This window comes from Bombina bombina, chromosome 5 (assembly GCF_027579735.1).
Source record: "Bombina bombina isolate aBomBom1 chromosome 5, aBomBom1.pri, whole genome shotgun sequence".
Classification (NCBI taxonomy): Eukaryota; Metazoa; Chordata; class Amphibia; order Anura; family Bombinatoridae; genus Bombina; species Bombina bombina.
Window position 1 is genome coordinate 43,475,012 of NC_069503.1, and position 23,800 is coordinate 43,498,811.

General features: G+C 37.6%; 1 protein-coding gene across 2 annotated transcripts in view; it reads left to right on the plus strand.

The window, feature by feature from the left end:
• LOC128659796 (oocyte zinc finger protein XlCOF6-like) overlaps positions 1-23,800 on the plus strand; it is a 306,991-nt gene that overhangs the window by 118,071 nt on the left and 165,120 nt on the right. Inside the window, exons 3-4 of one of the 2 annotated variants that reach the window (XM_053713367.1) lie at positions 8,157-8,272; positions 8,817-12,202. In XM_053713367.1, the coding sequence (XP_053569342.1) occupies positions 9,102-11,150 (2,049 nt within the window). In that variant the 5' untranslated portion in view covers positions 8,157-8,272; positions 8,817-9,101 and the 3' untranslated portion in view covers positions 11,151-12,202. Of the gene's footprint in view, positions 1-8,156; positions 8,273-8,816; positions 12,203-23,800 lie in introns of those variants that run through there. The other variant, XM_053713368.1, reaches the window with a different exon arrangement.

Below are 23,800 nucleotides of genomic sequence, written 5' to 3' on the forward strand. Positions count from 1 at the left end.
AATAGAATGTTCATCTTCTGATCTGACGGAATCCCTTTGTCCCCTTGGGTGGAAGTGGTCCATCACAGTTTTCTTCGGCCCCAAGTTGCCCTTTTGTTTTTTCTTTGCTTGCTGCGACATAACACTTGAGACCTTCACCGTTACTATAGCCACTGCAATACTTGGTTTGCTGTTATCTTACTTAAGTGATGCGTAGGGGGGGCACATAGGGCCCTTCTTAAACTGACATTTTATGAACTGACGCACTTATAGGACACAGGATTAGATACACTGAATATAGGTCCCCCATACGGGGGGGGGGGGGAACCACCCCCGTCCACCAGAGGTTTAACAATAGCGCTTTTGATTTCCCTTAACTTTTTTTTTTTTTTTTTCCCCTTAACTTTTTTTTAAATTGTATCCTCTCTTTTTTTCCCTTTTCTCTTTACTTTTTCTTTGCTGCCCTCTCCCAGGGGAGTTGTCACCATAGGACGGTGTGGGGAAAAGGGAAAGGGATATGACCCGTCAGAACTGGCCTGACGGGAAAGGGGAGGAGAGGGCCCACTTACACCTATGGAGAGAATTTGTGCTATATGTTTAAACGTGTCCCAGATGAAATCAGTATTCCACAATTTCTAGTATCTGGTCAGAAAGAACTCCAGTCCCTAACTGTAGGTGCAGGGCCTGAAGTATAGAGCCCAATAGGTTAACCAGTATAGATCTGCCTTAATTGGTACACACTTAACTATATTGCAGCACAAATAACTGTTGCAGTGATGACCTGCAAAAAATAGATGGTTAGAAATGCAGTGAGAGATTGACCCACCTCAGTTTACAGTTGCTAACACCTAATAAGTAAAGGAAATCTAACCCCTACAATAGAGTTAGTATGCAGGGTCACTATAAATAGTGTTATGCAACTGAACCTACAGGGAAAAAGCAATAGCGTTATTAAACAAACATTGCATATATACACTCCACTTTGGGCTCAAGGCCCAAAGACTATAATGCTGGCGCAGCAGCTTAAAACACCACAACTTGTACACAAGGATTCCAGTTCATCTAGTGTGCCCTGCAGAATCGTGAACTGTAGGAGTGAAAGAATTTATTTCAGATGCTGCTTGAAGAGTCAAATGTGCACAGTCTTGTATGCTAGTGTAGGTTTGTACACAAAGGGCTAGCTGTCTTTGACAAAGTGACCAAAATTATGTCTGTTGGAGGCAGAAGGTTCCCGCAGGGTACAGACAACCCCACCCAGGCGATTGATCAGTGTTAATGTAATATGAGGCTTATTGTGTACTATAAAAGCAGTTCAAAAAATAAAGCGACTGTGTGGCTTTTCTATATTTTATAGATTTCCCCCCCAGGCCACTTGGGTTAGGCAGACCCCCACAGGGCCCTATAAAACTGCAACGCTACTCACTCAGGTATGTCCGGTGCTCTGGATATCCCCTCTGCACTCCACTAGTCTTCTTAGAAATTTTTGAGGTACTGGGGGTGGAAACCCCAGGCACTAGGGCAACTTAGGTGTATAGGCCCCATGTACAGCCGATCACTGCTTACAGTGGGTGCAGAGGCGCAAGATGGCCGTTGTTCACGCCCTTTTGTCTCTGCACCGGTGTCTGATGATTGGGCTTTAGGACTTATGCCAGGATCAAGCAGTCTGGGTCGAGCAGCACCTCCAGGTGAAAGGGTCTCCTCTTGTCCTCAATCAGGTCAGGTCTCGTGTGGTCACAAACCCCCTCTGTATCTCTACGGGTTTCAGGTGCAGCGTAATCACCTCTGATAGCGCCGGACCCTTCTAGAGAGCTGTGGGGCTGCGCCGCTTGTCCGCGACTGTTCTGTGGGGGTAGGAGACTCCGGAGCGGGTCCCCGGCCCTCCGGAGCAAGATGCAGGAAAGGCTGGGTATCGGGTCAGGCTTACTGTACCGGAGTGGCTCAGGTACCGCTGGGGTTAGATGAGGTCTCTCAACGGTCTAAAGCGGGTCCCATCTACCGTTCTTTAGCAGAGGAGGGTAGAGCTGAGCGACCCCCAGAGCGGAGCCCCGACCCTCTGGGAATCAACCTCTCTGACTAAGCCTGTAGCGTTGGCCCGGTCCGGCTTCAGTAGCGTAGACTGTGGTAGGAAAAAAAACGCCTCTAAGTGTGCAACTGCCTGTATCTTCACTCTAGTCAGGTGTGTAGGGTTTGGGTAATAAAGGTATATACTTAAAGGTGATTTGCCGGCATTTTGTGCAGGTATAGGGCTTTAGATAGGGAGAGCACCTAGCATGTGCGTCTTGCTCCGACCATAGCTGGCTCCGCCCCCCCGTTCTTTCATTCTTAATGTTGATAACTATTACCTACTATGATAATGAAATATTATTCAGCGTTGCTTAACATTGTTCATGTTGTTATTAATGTTGATTTGACATAGTAATGCAGTTTCCAATTGTGCTCTCAAACACATGTTTGTAGTCCTTACAATATTTAAATGTCAGGATTACTGAGGTTTTTGTATTTTATTTATCTTTTGTCTCATGCTATGCCATTCATTAGAGTATAAATACCCTTGTCCCCCTTTTTTCAATATACTTGAACCAGGTCACTAAACTTCCTTGGTGTACTATAACCTGTTTCCCCACCCAACTTTGTTACCATGCAATAATTCATATCCACCGGTGGTGGGTTTCAACATACCATATCTAGCCCCCTTCTCCCCAGTAAAGTAGATTACTAAGCCTAATTCTATTCTTATTCCTCACCTTCTTTAACTTTATTCTAACACTTCTTCCCCTTACCCCTCCCTTCCCTTTAGCCAACTTCAATATTTATCTGGTACATACGACACTTCTGCTTTGATAGAACCACACATATTAAGGTTTTGCTCTCTCTTGGTCATATCTGATCCCCATAGTAATACCTCCCACACACGCAAATAAATCAGTAAACACGTAACACTTAAAACTTTTACAATAGCAACGCAAAATGTCAAAGGGTTCTTATTCCCAGAAAAGAGGTCAATTGCCTTCCATGACTTCTATAAAAAGTGAATTGACTTCCTTTTAAACCAAGAAACACACTTTAGAAAAACCAATGAACCCAAACTGTCTACATATTACTATGACCAGTACTTTATAATGGTATGGGTATCTCCATCAGAAAAGGCACCTCCTTTAAACTACTAAATAAATATTCTGACACTGACGGTAGAGTTCTAATAATCGTGAGCTTACTATATGGTAGACCCCCCACAATAGCTAATATATACGCCCCCAACCAACCCACACCCACCTTTTTTCGTAAGGCACTTAACCAACTAATAGATAATGCTAAAGGCCCGACTATTATAGGAGGAGACTTGAACTTTCCACTCAACCCAGCAATAGATACATCCACAGGGAAATCTTATATGGGAAATATACGAACAAAGACTAACTGGCATGCTCTCCAAACCCTTCCACTATATGACACCTGGCAGATTATGCATCCCACTTCTTGGGACTACACCTTCTTCTCACATCCACAAAACTCCTACTCCTGCCTTGACTACATACTTTGTGACCAAACTACACTATCTAACTTAAAAGATTCTAAGATAACACATACGGTATGGACAGACCACAGCACAGTGATTAACACTTTCCCTTGGTCCTCTATACCACTTAGCCGTCCAAGCTGGAGGCTCAATGATCTTATATTTTCAGACCCACTCATGCTTACTGACATCAAGGAGTGAACAGTTGAATTCTTTTCTTTAATAATCCCCTCGACATTTCTAACTCCAACAATTGGGAAACATACAAATGCTATATATGGGGGGAACTCATCAAACACGCGAAGAGACAACGTCAACAAAGAACTGCACAATATAATACTCTTACCTCTAAACTTATGCAATCCAAACTGGCACATAAACTTAATCCGACTTCCCCTCAACAGCGGGACAGAGACACTTTAAATAATTATATAATTAAAAATGTGCATTTGTGCTCCCTCACAATGAAAGCAAAGTTTTTTGTTAAAAAAAATAAAATGGGTCCAATGCTAGCTAGATCCCTCAAAAAAAAAAAAAAAAAAAAGCCATTCGGGACGCACCCTAGGGGACGCACCTCTTTCAATAGTAGAGCCATACTACAGAACTTTACTTAATACTACACATCAATATACAATTTAGAATCGTGCGATCCCAATTCTAAAACAAATCTGATTACAGATTATCTAGCCCATATTAACCTCCCATCCCTTACAGCAGAAGACTTCTCCACCTTGGACCAACCATTCCATATACAAGAGATTCTAATGGCTATAAAATCCCTCCCACCCGGGAAAGCCCCAGGCCTAGATGGCTTCATCCCCAAATTCTACCATCTCCTTAAAACAGAATTAAGCCCGAAATGCTTTACTCTATTCCAATTGATAGACCAGACTGGTATTCTCTCCCAACACCTCTTGGAGGCCACCATATCGGTGATCCCAAAACCAGGCAAATGCCCGATCAAGTAGGTAACTATAGTCCAATATCCCTATTGAACATAGATATAAAATTTGCTAAGATTCTAGCCACTCGTATAAAGTCCTACCATGCCTCATCCATACTGACCAGGTGGGCTTTATCCAGAGCAGAGAAGCCAAAGACAATTCCATTTGTGTACTTCAAACTCTACATTACTCCAATAATAGGAAAACTTAATTATTTTGCTCTCTACGGATGCTGAGAAGGCGTTTGACAGGGTGGACTGGGAGTTCATGTGGTCCATCTTGTCGAAATTCGGGTTCTCTACCAAATTAATTACAAGAATAAAGGCCCTATACACTAACCCTACTGCTGTAATCCGCTCTAATGACTAAACTTCGGATGAATTTTCTATTAAAAACGGTACCCGACAGTGTTGCCCCTATCACCCCTCCTATTTGCCCTTATGATTGAGACTTTTGCTACACATATCTGATGTAATCAAAACATCAAAGGACTGAAATTTGGCCCCATAGAACAAAAATGCCTACTGTATGCAGATGACATCTTCACCATAGGCTCCCCAAGCACATCCATCCCCACTCTCCTAAAAGAACTTGATACATATAAAGTGATCTCTAACTTTTCCATCAACATGGACAAATCATCCCTCCTACCCATTAACCTGACGACAGACAAAACCACATATATAACTTCAAACACCCTATTCTCAATCTCCAACTCCTATACGCTATCTAGGCATCAATATTACACCAGAGCTATTCAATTTAAATTATCTTCCATTACAAACTGATATCCAGAAGTCATGTAAATGCTGTAAAAATGACAATCCTCCCAAAATACCTTTATCTATTTCAAGTACTCCCACTTGATCTACACTCTCACTATTTGACAACACAACAGAAAAAAATGGAAACATTTATATGGTCATACCACCAACCAAGAGTAGCAAAACAGACCTTATACCTAAACAGGGAAGATGGCGGCCTAGGAATTCCCAACCTGACTACTTTAGGGCTACCCATCTAGCACGTATTGCTGCATGGAATCATAACAACCCTTTTAAGTCATGCGTCCAACTAGAAGTAGTGCTCCCCAATGTTCCTTCTTTGGGGCGAGATGTGTTTTATCCCTAAAAGATACAGACCAACAATATGCACCACCGACTACTATGTAGCAAGCACACTCAAAACATGGGACAAAACCATCCAATTAAATCACACAATCTCAAGCCAAATATCCCCTCTCACCCCACTCTAGGGACACCCATTGTTCCTCCAGCTTGAATTGACACAAACAATCTCTATAACCGATTAATTACAACAACTACCAATATCTTCACTGTTCAAAGACGGATATTTCAGAATGCAAAATGACTTACAACATATAGGAACACCTTTTCACAAATGGTTTGCATATCTTCAAATTTGTCACGCAATCCAAATAAATCCACATAAGCTAAATTTCGTTAGACTTAACACACCATTTGAATCCTTATGTATTTATTTTTAGTATGCTTAGAGGCTTCTTCCCAACACATAAACCCCTATACATAACTAAGTGGGAAAATGAACTGCAAGAAATATTTACGGAAGAGCAATGAAGCAAAATCTTTAAATTGAATTAGAAAGCATCCATCTCCCCAATCATTGTAGAACTTAAAGGGACAGTAAACCTTAAAAATAATGTTATATAATTCTGCACATAGTGCAGAATTATATAACATTATTTAGGTGCTATAGCCATAAACGCCTTTTTTACCTTTTAATTTGCTAAAAATATGGCGCTTTTACAGACCCGCTCTCTGCTGAGCGGGTCTGTTATTTTTAGTCAGCGCATCGGCCCAGCTGTATAGTCACAGCCCAGCCCGACCGCGCCATAGCACTAAGTGCAGCTCGCTCCTGTCACAGGAGCGAGCTGCACTTAGTCTTATGGCGCGGTCGGGCCGGGCTGTGACTATACAGCTGGCCCGATGCGCTGACTAAAAATAACAGACCCGCTCAGCAGAGAGCGGGTCTGTAAAAGCGCCATATTTTTAGCAAATTAAAAGGTAAAAAAGGCGTTTATGGCTATAGCACCTAAATAATGTTATATAATTCTGCACTATGTGCAGAATTATATAACATTATTTTTAAGGTTTACTGTCCCTTTAACTGCAAAATTCTATCAAGATTGTACCTCACACCCCACCGACTCCACAGTATCTTCACTGGTGCCTCCTCACTGTGTTGGCGACATTGCAGTGAAATAGGCACTCTCCCATATCTGGTGGCATTACCCTCAGATAAAAACATTTTGGGAAAACATCACCTTACACATTAACTCAATATTAGGCACAACACTCAAACTTCGCCCTTCCATAATACTCCTCAATGACCTCCCCCAAATCTCTTGTCTCTATCATATCAAATTGTTACAATGAATGATAAATTGCGCCAAGAGATTTAATACCTACATTTTGGAAAAAAGCGACAACACCCACCTTACAAATGTGGCTAAAGGAAGTGATCATGTTCTCTCTTTGGAAAAACTCCACTACTGCTTTCAAGGTAAAGCTGATTTTATCTTCGACATCATATTTATATGGGACCAGAAAACAACAATATAACCTAAAAAGTACCTGTGACACAAAACCTTCTTCTCATCTCCCCCAGCTCCCCCTCCCCCCCCTTATTTCCTCTCCTACTTTTCCCCCTCTTTAGAATTAGCCTTCATTTCTTTACGGTCAGACGGCTATGCTGATTATAGTGCCTCTAATTTATGTTATCAACAGTGACTGTAATTTGTATTTATATTTTACTTTAACTACATTCCACAAATGTTATGTGGCAATGTTATTCATGTTGTGTTCATTCTTGAAATATTAAATAAAAAACAATTTTAATAAAAAAATAACTGTTTGCTGTTTAATTTATTTCCATTATTAAATTGTACACAGCCTTTTAAATGACAAATATGTGTCTGTTATTGGCTGATAGCTGTCACATGGTACAGGTGCAGAACTACATTTATCAGAAAACAATTTACTATGACTTTAAAAAGAGAAGTAGGTTTTATTGCATTGTAGTTTTATTATGCCTCTGTTGATTTTGTAATTCTATATGTTATGGTCCTTTTTAAATGGACTGAATTTGCCAAAAGAACACATCTCATTATATTATCATTCCTTGTAAACAAAAAATGTTTCTTTTCTTAACTCTATCCAAGATAACAATTGAAATGAACATTTTAGTGCCTATCTTGCAGTGTGATTTAAGACAACTCAGTATTGACCATGACCAAGAGAAGTTAAAGGACTGGGGGTGGAGCACATGACAAAACAGTGAGAATTAGTAGGAAGTACATTACCAATACTGCAGTATCCAATTTAACTTAATATTTAAACAACTGATTTTAAACATTTATTTCAGGAGAAAATATTGTTTCATATAAATGATAGAAAACAAAGATTATAATATATTTATAAAGTTGTGATATGGTCCCACTTAAATAGATTTTCTACCATTATGTTGTATAGCTCTGGGAAGATTCATATTTAAGGGGCAATTATAACACCCACATAGTTAACCATACTAAATGCTTGTGCTGAATCAATAGCACATATGTAATAACCTAATCAGCTGATCTGTATCACATGTAATGTAATTATACCATACGTACAGTTAATCAGAACCATTATTTATTATAATCTGTCTTAACCATTTTAATATACTTTTTACAGACACGGCCAGAGCACTGAGAGATATCAGGTATTGATGTAACTGGAGTGAATAAGGGAACCTTCTTCCTGAGCACAGACATTGGAGCCTGTTATCAGCATGAACTCATATGTGTTAGGTGAGTAAAATAGATATTATGCTGACTTTAATTACTGGGAAAATAGATCACGCATTAAACAAATATAAACTATTATATTTATATCTGCATCTTTAAGTACATTTGTGTCAGTGACGTTCTAAAGATGGAGCAAACTCCATTGGGCTGAGGAGGAGGGTAAAAAATACTACTCCCCCCTCTGTCCTTTAAGACATACCATGTCCAACAACTGCCTAACCTCACCCCCTGACCTGGTTCATTACTCAGAACACCGACAACTCCACCTTCCCCTGCCCTGACCTCGCTCATGGAACATCCATAACTGCACTTATGCCTACCTTGTTCCCATGTGTGTAACACCCACAACTCAGTCATTTAGGTTACTATGATGTAGTAATGTTTACATTCTATGTCATCCTTTTTAATTTGTGATTTACAGGTAAATACATTTAATAATACAAAACAGTTGGCATTTTTGAGTATAAATTTTTTTTTTTATTGAGATGGATTATATTATAATGAATAAACAGTCTTATTTTTCTTTATTCCATTTCTTTTTATGTAGACAAACACGTGAATAGTTCATATCCATCCTTCACTAAAGAAAGCATCAGAATGATACAGCAAACTCCAAAAATCTTAGCCACCAATACTGCAGATATTAACAGACAATGGTGAATTGGCAGGAACTTGGCAGCAATCATTATGTACAGAGAGTAATTTAGTTATCAAACAAGAGGACAACATTTATGTCTTATCTAGTGAAATTATTATCCCAGAGGATAAACCACAAACATTTACTGAGTTTTCAAAACATATTAAAGAAGGGAAAAGTCTTAAGTCTAACCAAATGATTCATACAAAGGAGAAACCTTTCAAATCTACAGAATGTGAGAAAAGCTTTAGATGGAAGTCTCGTCTACTAGAACCCCACAAAATACACACAGGAGAGAAACCACTCACATGTACCGAGTGCAGCAAATGTTTTACACGAAAGAGTGAGCTGAAAACTCATGAAAGGATTCACACAGGGGAAAAGCCTTTCACATGTACAGAGTGTGGAAAATATTTTACTTTACAGAGTCATCTGAAAAAGCATGAAAGGATTCACACAGGAGAAAAGCCTTTCACATTTACAGAGTGTGGAAAAAGTTTTACACAAAAGAGTGAGCTGAAAACTCATGAAAGAATTCACACAGGGGAAAAGCCTTTCAAATGTACAGAGTGTGGAAAAAGTTTTATTTTACAGAGTCATCTGAAAAAGCATGAAAGGATTCACACAGGGGAAAAGCCTTTCACATGTACAGAGTGTGGAAAGAGTTTTACACGAAAGAGTGAGCTGAAAACTCATAAAAGAATTCACACAGGGGAAAAGCCTTTCACATGTACAGAGTGTGGACCAAGTTTTACACAAAAGAGTGAGCTGAAAACTCATGAAAGGATTCACACAGGGGAAAAGCCTTTCACATGTACAGAGTGTGGAAAAAGTTTTACACAAAAGAGTGAGCTGCAAACTCATGAAAGGATTCACACAGGGGAAATGCCTTTCACATGTACAGAGTGTGGAAAAAGTTTTACTTTACAGAGTCATCTGAAAAAGCATGAAAGGATTCACACAGGAGAAAAGCCTTTCACATGTACAGAGTGTGGAAAAAGTTTTACACAAAAGAGTGAGCTGAAAACTCATGAAAGAATTCACACAGGGGAAAAGCCTTTCACATGTACAGAGTGTGGAAAAAGTTTTACACAAAAGATTGAGCTGCAAACTCATGAAAGGATTCACACAGGGGAAAAGCCTTTCACATGTACAGAGTGTGGAAAAAGTTTTACACAAAAGAGTGAGCTGCAAACTCATGAAAGGATTCACACAGGGGAAAAGCCTTTCACATGTACAGAGTGTGGAAAACGTTTTACACGAAAGAGTGAGCTGAAAACTCATGAAAGAATTCACACAGGGGAAAAGCCTTTCACATGTACAGAGTGTGGAAAAAGTTTTACACAAAAGAGTGAGCTGAAAACTCATGAAAGGATTCACACAGGGGAAAAGCCTTTCACATGTACAGAGTGTGGAAAAAGTTTTACACAAAAGAGTGAGCTTCAAACTCATGAAAGGATTCACACAGGGGAAAAGCCTTTCACATGTACAGAGTGTGGAAAATGTTTTACACGAATAAGTAGTCTGAAAACTCATGAAAGGATTCACACAGGGGAAAAGCCTTTCACATGTACAGAGTGTGGAAAATGTTTTACAAAAATAAGTAGTCTGAAAACTCATGAAAGGATTCACACAGGAGAAAAGCCATTCACATGTACAGAGTGTGGGAAATGTTTTACACAAATGGATCATCTGAAAAAGCATGAATGGATTCACACAGGAGTAAAGCCATTCACATGTACAGAGTGTGAAAAATGTTTTACAAATATAAGTAGTCTGAAAACTCATGAAAGGATTCACACAGGAGAAAAGCCGTTCACATGTACAGAGTGTGGGAAATGTTTTACAGTAAAGAGTCATCTGAAAACTCATGAAAGGATTCACACAGGAGAAAAGCCGTTCACATGTACAGAGTGTGGAAAAAGTTTTACACAACAGAGTGAGCTGAAAACTCATGAAAGGAGTCACACAGGAGAACATCCTTTCACATGCACAGAGTGTGGGAAATGTTTTACAGTAAAGAGTAGTCTGAATACTCATGAAAGGATTCACACAGGAGCAAAGCCGTTCACATGTAGAGAGTGTGGGAAATGTTTTACAGATAAGAGTACTCTGAATACTCATGAAAGGATTCACACAGGAGCAAAGCCGTTCACATGTAGAGAGTGTGGGAAATGTTTTGCAGTAAAGGGTCATCTGAAAAGGCATGAAAGGATTCACACAGGGGTAAAACTTTTCACATGAACAGAGTGTGGAAAATGTTTTACACAATTGAGTAATATGAGAAAACATGAAAGGATTTACAAGGAAAGAAACCTTTCACATGTTTAGAAATTGGAAAAAAGGTTTTTATTGAAATCGGGTATCACAAAACACCAAATATTTACACACAAATAAACTTTATATACAGTGTGTACAAACCTTTTTTTAAATTATCCTAAGGAGGACAAACTCTCGAAATAGAAGCATCAAAAAGGATCCTATTGTAAATAATACTTTCTAATCCCAGTTATAAAAGCTCCAGATTGGAAGAGCTCTCCTGCTGTCCTTTGTTCCTCTATATATGTGCACCTCAGTTTCTCTCATATCAATGCGATAGAATCCAAACACCACACAGGAATATACAGATCTGTCCTCATACTGACCAGTTTACACAACCATTCAACACCAAAGCACCCCCAGTTTTGTTTATTAATATGCTAGTGTTAGGAGTTGTACGTTTGTTTTACATAGGGGAGAAAATGATTATATTTACAGAATAAAGAGTATTTATATGAATAGAGTGTTAGATAATTATATAAACAAGAACATCAGTCTCAAATGATTGACATCTGCGAGATATATTTAATGTGCACATCATGTGGATAAACATTTTCTTATAGCAATAGATGTTTAGCGTCGTACATGTTATATACCAGAGGAATTACTGATGGGAAACTGATTTTATTTCATGAGACACAATATCAGTAACTGGTACATACATGATCATAATCAGTTTAATTTAAATGGCTACTATAACCTACATGTATACTGGGTATGTAATATGTGTGTCATGTTCTGTAACTTGATATTATGTCTGTTAGATGTTTTCATGTTAGTTAGAAGCCACAAGAACTAATTATAGCATATACTGTATATATAAAGGGAACATTATATGTCTGATAAATCCCTTTGTATCAAGAGCACAAGTGTTAGGTATATTTATACCATTGTGTGCATATATCATGTAGTGCTGCTTTTTACTATATAATTATATGTAATGTTTTTTCATGAAAATAAAAAGTGATTGGAATCCAGACCAGTATTTTTTTTGTATAATTAAAAACACAATATCACAGAATAATTTGAAAAACATCATCAAATACAGAAGAAAAATCTGACAGTGAAAATTAAACGCTGATAATTCAGATAGAGCAGCAATTTCACCTAACTTTGCAATTCCCTTCTATTATCTGATTTGTTTTGTTCTTTTGGTTTCCTTAGTTAAAGAGTAAACATAGGAGGCTGATATTATATGAGCTTTGGGGCGTGCACGTGTATTTACCACTCTGTGCAGCAGCGTTTGTAACTATGTATTACATTGCTATAAATGTTCTTGCAAACTCTGCTGTCTGAAGATACGTGCACGCTCCTGAGTTCACCTAGGATTACTCTTTAACCCCTTAATGACCGGACCATTTTTCAATTTTCTTACCCTTAATGACAATGGCTATTTTTAAATTTCTGCAGTGTTTGCGTTTAGCTGTAATTTTCCTCTTACTTGTTTGCTGTACCCACACATATTATATACCGTTTTTCTCGTCATTAAATGGACTTTCTAAAGATACTATTATTTTCATCATATCTTATCATTTACTAAAAAAAAAATGATAAAATATGAGGAAAAAATGGAAAAAAACACACTTTTTCTAACTTTTACCCCCAAAATCTGTTACACATCTACAACCACCAAAAAACACCCATGCTAAATAGTTTCTAAATTTTGTCCCAAGTTTAGAAATACCCAATGTTTACATGTTCTTTGCTTTTTTTGCAAGTTATAGGGCCATAAATACAAGTAGCACTTTGCTATTTCCAAACCACTTTTTTTCAAAATTAGCGCTAGTTACATTGGAACACTGATATCTTTCAGGAATCCATGAATATCCCTTGACATGTATATATTTATATTTAGAAGACATCCCAAAGCATTGATCTAGACCCATTTTGGTATATTTCATGCCACCATTTCACCGCCAATTGCGATCAAATAAAAAAAATTGTTGACTTTTTCACAATTTTTTTCACTAACTTTAGGTTTCTCGCTGAATTTATTTACAAACAACTTGTGCAATTATGGCATAAATGGTTGTAAATACTTCTCTGGGATCCCCTTTGTTCAGAAATAGCAGACCTATATGGATTTGGCGTTGCTTTTTGGTAATTAGAAGGCTGCTAAATGCCGCTGCACACCACACGTGTATTATGCCCAGCCGTGAAGGGGTTAATTAGGGAGCTTGTAGGGAGCTTTTAGGTTTAATTTTAGCTTTAGTGTAGTGTAGTAGACAACCCAAATTATTGATATAGGCCCATTTTGGTATATTTCATGCCACCATTTCACCGCCAAATACGATCAAATAAAAAAAACAACTTAAATTTTTCACAATTTTAGGTTTCTCACTGAAATTATTTACAAACAGCTTGTGCAATTATGGCACAAATGGTTGTAAATGCTTCTCTGGGATCCCCTTTGTTCAGAAATAGCAGACATATATGGCTTTGGTGTTGCTTTTTAGTAATAATAAGGCCGTTAAATACTGCTGCGCACCACACTTGTAATATGCCCAGCAGTTAAGGGGTTAATTAGGTAGCTTGTGGGGTTAATTTTTAGCTTTAGTGTAGAGATCAGCCTCCCACCTGACACATCCCACCCCCTGATCCCCCCCTGACCCCCCTCAAACAGCTCTCTTCCCTCCCCACCTCACAATTGTCACCGCCATCTTAAGTACTGGCAGAAAGTCTGCCAGTACTGAAATAAAAATATTTTTTTTATTTTTTGGCATAAAGTCTGCAGTGATAGATCCCCCCTTACCCCACAACCTCCCTGATCCCCCCTTACATCTTTCTAACCCTCCCCCTCTGTCTATATGCCGCCATCTTGGGTACTGGCAGCTGTCTGCCAGTACCCAATTTGCCCCCCAAAATAGTTTTTTTTTACTTTTTTAATATAAAATATATGTTTGCTGTAGTGTAGCTGGCCCCCCCTAAATAATATTCAACCCTCCCCCTCCCAGATCCCTTATTAAAGAACAAAGATGCCACTGCATCTAGATCGATCTTTTTTTTTTTTTTAATGTGCTGTAAATTTTGCGTGCGTGCGCACCCGCCCACCCCTGCCGCCCCCCGCCGCTACCGCCGGACCAGCAGAAAACCGGAATAAATAGAGATCAGGTAGTAATTGCAATCAGGAGTATATATTGCTTAACAGCAGCACACCAACCAGCCACTAATTGTAAAAGATACATAGCCGATGCAGATGGGGCCACAGAGTGGCCCTTTCTGCATCGGTATGTAAAATGGGGGATTGTAGTGATGCCTCAATATTGAGGCATCACTACAATACCTTGTAAGCAGCTGGAAGCGATCAAGATCGCTTCCAGCACTTCAGACAACAGAGGACGTACCAGGTACGTCAACTGTCATTAAGGGAAGTTTTTTTCTATGACGTACCTGGTACGTCCTCTGTCTTTAAGGGGTTAACAAAGGATACTAAGAGAACTAAGCACAAATGATAATATAACTAAATTGGAAAGTTGTTTGAAATGTCATGTTCTATCCAATCCATTTAAGTTTAATTTTGCCTTTACTGTCCCTTTAACAGTACATAAAACAATATCAAATTAACCCCCGTCCTACACAAAACCCGATTATTAATCACCAGCAAGACTTTTTATACACAGACATTTTATTTAACTTAAATCATACTTAAAGGGATAGAAAATTACACTTTCATGATTCAGATAGAATGTGTCATTTTAATTTCACTTCTGTTATCAAGTGTATGTACTACTAAGAGCTGACTGGTGGCTACACACGTGCCTCTTGTCATTGGCTCACCAGATATCCTCAGCTAGCTCCCAGTATTACATTGCTGCTCTATAGCTGACTTTGCAGGACTTAAATACATAGTTATAAACAATCAGTTGTACAATAACTGATCTAACATATTAAAATTTTGCCCCTTTATATCTGTCAGGGTGCCAGGAATCAGACTGAGACGAGAAGTGCAAAAATAATCACACCTTTATTAATAGCAAAAAATAATAAATAGTTTACAAGTCAAATAACAAGCCAGGAATCAAAAACCAGAGCTGGTAGTCAGACGAGCCAGGTCAGGAGCCAAAGTGAGTAGTCAGACGAGCCGGAATCAGGAACAAGGAAAACAGCAGAGTCAGGAACAAGCCAGGGATCAGGAACCATGAGGGACGTCAGATAGTCAAGTAATATACAGGAGCTCTCACAAACAGGTCTGAGACAACGCAAAGGCAAAGCATACTGAACAGAGGCCCTTTAAATAAGTGATGACATCACAATTCTGAGACTGCATCCTCTCTCACACGGATGATGCACACCAGTCTGGCCATAAAAGAAAGTGCAGGAAATGAGCAGCATCCCCCACAATGCACCATAGTCAGTAAGAGAGTTGAGTAAAATGGCTGCCAGCAGTACATGGCAAACAAAACAGGTAAAAACCATGACAGTACCCTCCCCTCAACGACCCCTCCCCCGCGGGAGGACAAAAGGCTTATTGGGGAAACGGGCATGGAAGGCACAGAGGAGGGCGGGAGCATGAACATCAGAGGAGGGAACCCATGAACGCTCCTCCGGACCGTAGCCCCTCCAGTGAACCAAATACGGTACACGTCCCCTGGACATTCGAGAGTCAATAATGCTGCTGACCTAATACTCCTCATGGTTGTCAACAAAGATAGAGTTATATCATCAGTGTGTAGACCCTGCGCTAATTTTAAATGTCTGTGATATCCCAGAAGGGGATACAAAAAGGCGCGCTGTCAGATTTAAAAAAATGGGGGCGGGAAAAAGTGGGAGTAACAAAAAAATGCACCCAAACAAAAGATACGAGACTAAAAACAATGTGTTTTCCACAACAATGTAATGGTTATCAAAGATAAAATATCATGTCCCAAAAATGTTATTAAACAATGTTTTTGTCCATAGAACAAATTACCGCCGGACGTTTTCTGGCGGGGCAGTTCCTCTTGGTCCCAGAGAGCGGGGGTAACACTGTGGTAGGAATAAAAGAAAGAGGGCGCCAATAGTGTAATATTGTTTGTTTCAAAACGGAATTAAACACAAATATTGCGCTTACCAAAAAAAGATGCACTGAACTCTGACCAGTGCGATATCGCCTGCTGGCACTTTATTCAGCGGCCAGTATACTGTGTATAGGCAAATATTCTCCAGATGACCTTTGTATTTCTATGGATTCGACTCCAGGATATGTGAACCTTAGAAAATATAGAGGGAACTCCACATAGTGTAATATGTCTTTTCAAAGGGATGGAGGAAACATATAGTATGCTTACCAAAGGAAAAGGCACTGTACTGTGACCAGTGCAGTCTCGCCTGCTAGCACCTTAAACAGCGGCTAGTGTGCTGTGTGTTGGTGTATCCTCGCTGTTCTTTGGAGTATACAGCTCTCTGTATGGTGTCTACAGGCTGTAGCCGTGCACGTTAAACTTTGTAAAGAAATGTCTATTATATTGTTACAACTGGATGTATAATAGTTGTAACTCTTTGTAAGTAGTTTAAAACTTAACGGCACTAATTAAAAATTGGTGGACAACTTCCAAATAAAATTTAAAAGGCTTTAATGACGCGTTTCTCAACCAGCTACGGGTCGTTTCATCAGATATAAAGCAGATAAAATACACTTCAAATTGTAACATTATATACACATTTGACTGATTAAAACCGGAAGTTGTCACTAGAAAATAACCAATGGATACATCTAAAAGACTACAGCTGAGATATCAACATTGTGTCCCCAGCTGTTACAATTCTAACATTATTTGAACATTATTAGACAATCAAACAAATTAACCGAAAAAACAGTTACAGTAATGTATTCATGTCGATGTCAAAAAAAGGGGGTATATATACACAAAATCCTCAATATTTTTTATTATTGTTATTATTTCAACCTTTTGAGAATGTATTAAACTGTGTGGTCACATTTATCGTGTGCAATGTTTTGGGATTCCTAATGAACAGTAAAATTGGTAATATCTTATTGAGTATATGTATTGGGTAATGGCTTATGTATACATATTAGACTGTATGTTTTTGATTGTATAGTGTGAATGGTTTTTATATCCCTAATAGCAGAGGGTGTTAGAAAGTGTGTATTTCGTTTGTATCTTAATATGTTAGTGTTTCTATAGTTAAGCATATCTATTATCGATCTACCTATATATGTTATCAATATATTAGAATTTTTCGACACATTTTCTAAAAATTCGTTTTAAGGGGATATGGAAATAATAGATCCTAATGTGTGTGTTAGGTGAGCAAAAACATTTTTTGAAAGAAAAACCTATTTAGATTTTGTTTATGGCTGCAACCATAATTATATTTGCAATCAGACTAATGTTTGTGTATTAATGATATTGCGTGTCCGAATGTGTGAACCATGAGATGTATAAGAAATATAAATGTTGTTTGCTATATGTGATCTGAACATATTTCTTTATATGTGTATGTTATTAAAGATAGTATCTTGCTCTAGTTTTTTCGTGCTGTGATTGTAAATGTGTTGGATTAAGTATGTCTGTGTTGGATGAACTGTTTGAATATATATTGGATGTGCATGAACTTTTTTATATAATATAAATGACATGATGATTCTGTAGGTATATCCTAACAGGGGTTGATCTAAAATATGATCAAAAATTTGTGTGTATATTGACACCAGTTTATTTGCCTTGTTCTGCTGGCAATGTCAATATATGAAATTTATTCGCTATGAGTGTGGGTATATAAGTAATTGGAATAAAAGAAAAAGTATGTGTGTATGTGTGTCAGTGTTCATTAATCGGTATGTGTATCCTCCAAAAATATTTCTAATGGTCATATGTATTGGAACAAAAGAAAATGTATGCATGTGTGTGTGTGTCAGTGTTCACTGATCAGTATGTATGTCCTCCAAAAATAATTATAATGGTCATATGATAGTCAATAGTGCATCTGGCATGTTGGTGTTTCAGGTACTAGCTACCCCTATTGGTATCTCTAGGGGTTCCTTAAGGAAGATGTTATTTTGGTGGATATGGAATTTGATCAATATTAATTAACGCCAATTTGTGGTGTCCATATCAGAAAATAGGATGTGCCTGAAAAATGGAAGGATATATGATGTGGATCTACTAGTTGAAGGCTGCTAGATCTAAATTGGTGTTAAGCCCAAATGGATGTAGAGTCTTCAACCGGTAGATCCAAAAAGTTTCGCGTTGTCTAAGTCTGATTAGTCTATTGTAATCAGTATTTTTGGGAACATAATCTATCGGAATGTATTTGAAAATATATGGGTTCCCATTGTGTTTCAATAAACAATGGTTGGGTATACTATGTTTTATGTTCTTTTTTCTGGAATTTTTACAATTCCGGTGATGTTCTCCCCATCTGGTTCTCAATTTTCTAGAGGTGCGGCCTACATATTGTAGGCCGCACACACATTCCATAAGATATACCGTATAGGATGATTCGCAGTTAAAAAATATGGGAATTTGAAAGGTTTCCCCTGTGACCGTTAATTTAAAAGATTTTATGCCAGATTTAATTATTTTGCATGTGCCACATCCTGCTTTCCCACATTTGTACATTCCACACAAGCCAAAAATACCCCTATTTTGTATTGTAGTCTGATTGGTCTTTTTGGTGTGTATGTGTTTAACTTTTTTACTTGGAGCTAGTTTGCTTCTAAGGGTCGGAGCTCTTCTATACACAAACTTCGGTTTGTCCTTCACTAGACTTTTCAAAATTGGATCCCTCTGAATTATATGCCAGTGTTTGGACACTATATGCTGTATCTTATTAAAATCAGAGTTGTATTGAGTAATGAAGCATGTGTCTTTCAATTCCAAAAAATCTGGTTGGCTTTTGTTCTTGTTATTCATGAGAATATCATCTCTATTTAATTCTGATGCTCTATGTAAAGCCTTGTCCAATAGTGATGGCGGGTATTCCTTCTCTAAGAATCTATTGTATAGAATTTCACTTTGCTCCAAAAAAGTGTCATGATTGGAACAATTGCGTCTAATCCTGCGAAACTGACTATAAGGAATATTACGTATCCAATTTTTGTGATGATTACTGTTGAAATTAAGAAAACTGTTACTATCTACCTCCTTAAAAAAAGTTTTTGATATTATCTTCTTATTCTTGAGGCTTAATATCAGATCTAAATATTCAATTTTATGCATCTGAATATTGGCTGTGAATTGGATTCCCATATTGTTACTGTTTAAATGAGTGATAAAATTGTCTGCTGAATATTTGTCACCCTCCCATAGGAAAATCAGATCATCTATGTATCGGCCATAGAAGACCAGGTTCGATCCCAAGTTTGCAGTGTAAATATATTTTTCTTCAAAAAAACCCATAAATAGGTTAGCAAAACTTGGGGCGAACCTGGTCCCCATGGCCGTACCTTTTGTTTGTAGATAGTACTTGTCTCGGTATAAAAAATAATTATGTTGTAAAATGAATGCGATGCTTTCCAAAATAAAATTACATTGTGTGTTCGGTAGATATATATCTTTTTGGAGATAATAAGCAATAGCCTGTAACCCTAATTTATGTGAGATATTTGAATACAGCGAGCTGACATCGCATGTGATCCATAATAAATTTTGATCTGTAATATTGATATTACTTAATTGTTGTAATAAATGTGTACTATCCTTGATGTATGAGGGTAATGTGGTCACATATTTCTGAAGGTATTGGTCTACGTAATATGATAAATTGTATGTCAAATTTCCTATTCCCGCAATGATTGGACGTCCTGGTGGGTTTGTTTTATTTTTGTGGATTTTTGGTAAATGGTAATAATGGGCAATGCTCGGATTTTGTATTCTTAAGTAATCTTTTTCACTTTTATTAAGAATTTTTAAAGAAAAACCTTTGTCTATATGTTCAATATATGAATGCAAATAATTGGTGGTAGGATCTTTATGTAAAATTTTATAGTAATTTTTGTCATCCAAGATCCTGTTGGCCTCTTTGATGTAGTCCTCAAGATCCTGGATGACAATTCCACCGCCTTTATCGGCGTCACGAATAATGATGTTTGGATTGTTTTGCAAACCATAAATGGCTTTCTGATGGCTAAGAGTGGCATAATTTTTCTTGCGTTTTTTTGTGTGTAGAATCTTATCGAAGTCCTCCAGAACCATATTCTGGAATAGATCGATATATTCTCTTCCTACATTAGTTGGATTGAAATTAGATTTGTTTTTAACATCAGTGTGTAAAAATTCTTCAAAAAGATGCGTGGTGAGGTTATCTGTTTCTGCAAACAAACAAACTGTGTCGTTGTTAGATGGCATTGTATCAGTCAGAATTAGTTGTGTTTGAGAACTTTCAATTGGATTAGTTTTGAGTTTCTTATTCGCAAAATATTTTTGTAATGTTAATTTACGCGTGAAATTATTTAGGTCCACAAAAATATCAAACATTTTGGGAGTGTTTGGGGGGCAAAAGGATAGACCCTGTTTTAGTACTCTTTTCTCATGGATGGATAGTTCGTGTGATGACAGATTGTATATACTTTGATCTAATCTGGATAATTCCTTTTCCTTGGCGGCAAGGGCTCTACCTCTTGAGCCTCGTTTTCTGGCATATGAGGTCTTTTTCCTGCTCTTATCTGTGGACTTTCGATTCTCATATGTGAGCCTATCTCTAAAAAAGGGGAAGGGTTCTGACTGGTACTCGGACTGTCTGATAGTGGAATGTTGTCTCTATGGTCGGTTGATAGAATTCTAAACCTGTTAGGATGTTCATAATGTTCCTGATATGATTGATGGTGTGTGGAGCTATGATGTGCACTATGATTTGATGTGTTAGATTCCTGGTTAGAATGTTTAAAAGGGTTAGGATAATATGTATAGGAATCTGATCGTGGATAATAGTGATTCATTTTGTTTGCTGGCTCATCTTGGTAATTCTTGTAAGAGTTATCCCTTTTATTGTCTGACTCATGTTGATAGTTCCTATGATTGGCATTGGATATGTGATGTGTTTGTAATTTGTTTCTGTTATGTTGTTGTGTTTGATGAGTTTGATAAGATGTCTGGGCTCTAAATTGCTTATTTTGTTGTTTGTTCCTATTGAAATAGTATGAGTTGTTATGATACCCATTATAATGTTCATGTTGTGGTAAAGAATGTGATTTGTCTTGATATGTGCTTGAGTGCCTGTTGTTATGCCATTGGTTCCCATGGTTGGTGGTATTTGGATGTGTTTGTTGGTTGTAAGTATTTGTATGGTAGTGTGAATTCTTTTGTTTTTTGTGTTTTCCATATTGGACCAATTTCCATTCGTTCTGTGTATTCATATGCCCCATGTTGTTCTCTTGTGTCTCATTTTTGCGATTAAAAGAATAGACACAATTGTTAGTGTAATCTTCATGGTCCCTCTGTAATTTCTTATTTTTGGTATTAACTAAGTTTTCTTGGTATCTATCTGTTCTCTCATTAATATCTTTGTTTATTTTGTTATAATCAGGATTTTGTTGATATACTTTGAGATCTTTTTGTATTTTCTCTATATTGTTACTGCTCTGACTGTATAGTTTTCTCCTATGGTCTATTAGGATTTTAATTAAATTAAAAGAGCATTCACTTAGGGCATCATACCATCTTTTTAAGATCTCTGGATCGTCTTTGAATGAACAGTGTTTCAGTAGTCTTAGACCCCTGGGTATATATTTATTTTCTAAATATTTCTCCAAGGTGGTTAGATCCCACCAGTGTCTGTGCTCTTTGTTTATTTCTTCTTCTAATAGATAGAAAAGATCTCTCATAGGTATAATGTCATGGTTCTCAGATAGAGCTTCTATAACAGATATGTCTTTGGATAAATTAAATCCTAGACGTTTAGAACTTCTTTCTTCTTTGTATTGCATATTGACAGATAGGTAGAGTGAATAAAAAGTTGAATTTATAGTGTAATTTCTAATTCTTAGATTCAGTGAAAAGATTGTATTATCTTGTAGTTTCTAAACTTCAGTGAATATGATGAGTGCTCGTATGTGAATCAAACCTACTAAGATTTAAGGTGATGTGAGATGTTTACGTTTGATCCTGTTAATGATTCGTGAAGGGTGTGTCCCTGATTATTACCTTTTACTATTGCTTTTTCATAAATTCGTTTTTTATATATAAATTCATTGATTTGTTTATTGGGATGTGTTTGTGATAATGTAAAGTGTTTGTTTGGACAGGGATATCTGAACGAAGTGTGGGTGTGTCTTGGTGTGTCTGTTAACAGTGAATACCAATATAATTCTATGTGATTGGCGATGTGTCAATTCTTTAGTGTAAAATCTAAAAAAAGTGCGTGTATAAAGGAAGAAGATAGTGTATATATTAAGTGCTATAAAGAAAAATAGTGTGTAAAAAATAATATCAATGTGAAGGACGGTGTGTGAGTAATGACTTCGAAATGGATATTCTGAATCTAACTATAAAGGGTCAACTGGTTGTCAATAAATATTAGTGACCCGCTTGTGTATTTAATCTGATTGGAATTTTCCTAATGAGGTATGTCTGTTTAAGATGTGTGACAGCAATTATATTGAGAATGCAGCATGTATTATAATAATCACAACAACATTGGCAATACAATCTATAATGTTATAATTACAACAAAACCCTTACTGTCAGCAGCTGCCTTGGTTAACTCTCGCAACAAAGAAATCAGTCTGTGATATCCCAGAAGGGGATACAAAAAGGCGCGCTGTCAGATTTAAAAAAATGGGGGCGGGAAAAAGTGGGAGTAACAAAAAAATGCACCCAAACAAAAGATACAACGAGACTAAAAACAATGTGTTTTCCACAACAATGTAATGGTTATCAAAGATAAAATATCATGTCCCAAAAATGTTATTAAACAATGTTTTTGTCCATAGAACAAATTACTGCCGGACGTTTTCTGGCGGGGCAGCTCCTCTTGGTCCCAGAGAGCGGGGGTAACACTGTGGTAGGAATAAAAGAAAGAGGGCGCCAATAGTGTAATATTGTTTGTTTCAAAACGGAATTAAACACAAATATTGCGCTTACCAAAAAAAGATGCACTGAACTCTGACCAGTGCGATATCGCCTGCTGGCACTTTATTCAGCGGCCAGTATACTGTGTATAGGCAAATATTCTCCAGATGACCTTTGTATTTCTATGGATTCGACTCCAGGATATGTGAACCTTAGAAAATATAGAGGGAACTCCACATAGTGTAATATGTCTTTTCAAAGGGATGGAGGAAACATATAGTATGCTTACCAAAGGAAAAGGCACTGTACTGTGACCAGTGCAGTCTCGCCTGCTAGCACCTTAAACAGCGGCTAGTGTGCTGTGTGTTGGTGTATCCTCGCTGTTCTTTGGAGTATACAGCTCTCTGTAACTGTTTTTTCGGTTAATTTATATGATTGTCTAATAATGTTCAAATAATGTTAGAATTGTAACAGCTGGGGACACGATGTTGATATCTCAGCTGTAGTCTTTTAGATGTATCCATTGGTTATTTTCTAGTGACAACTTCCGGTTTTAATCAGTCAAATGTGTATATAATGTTACAATTTGAAGTGTATTTTATCTGCTTTATATCTGATGAAACG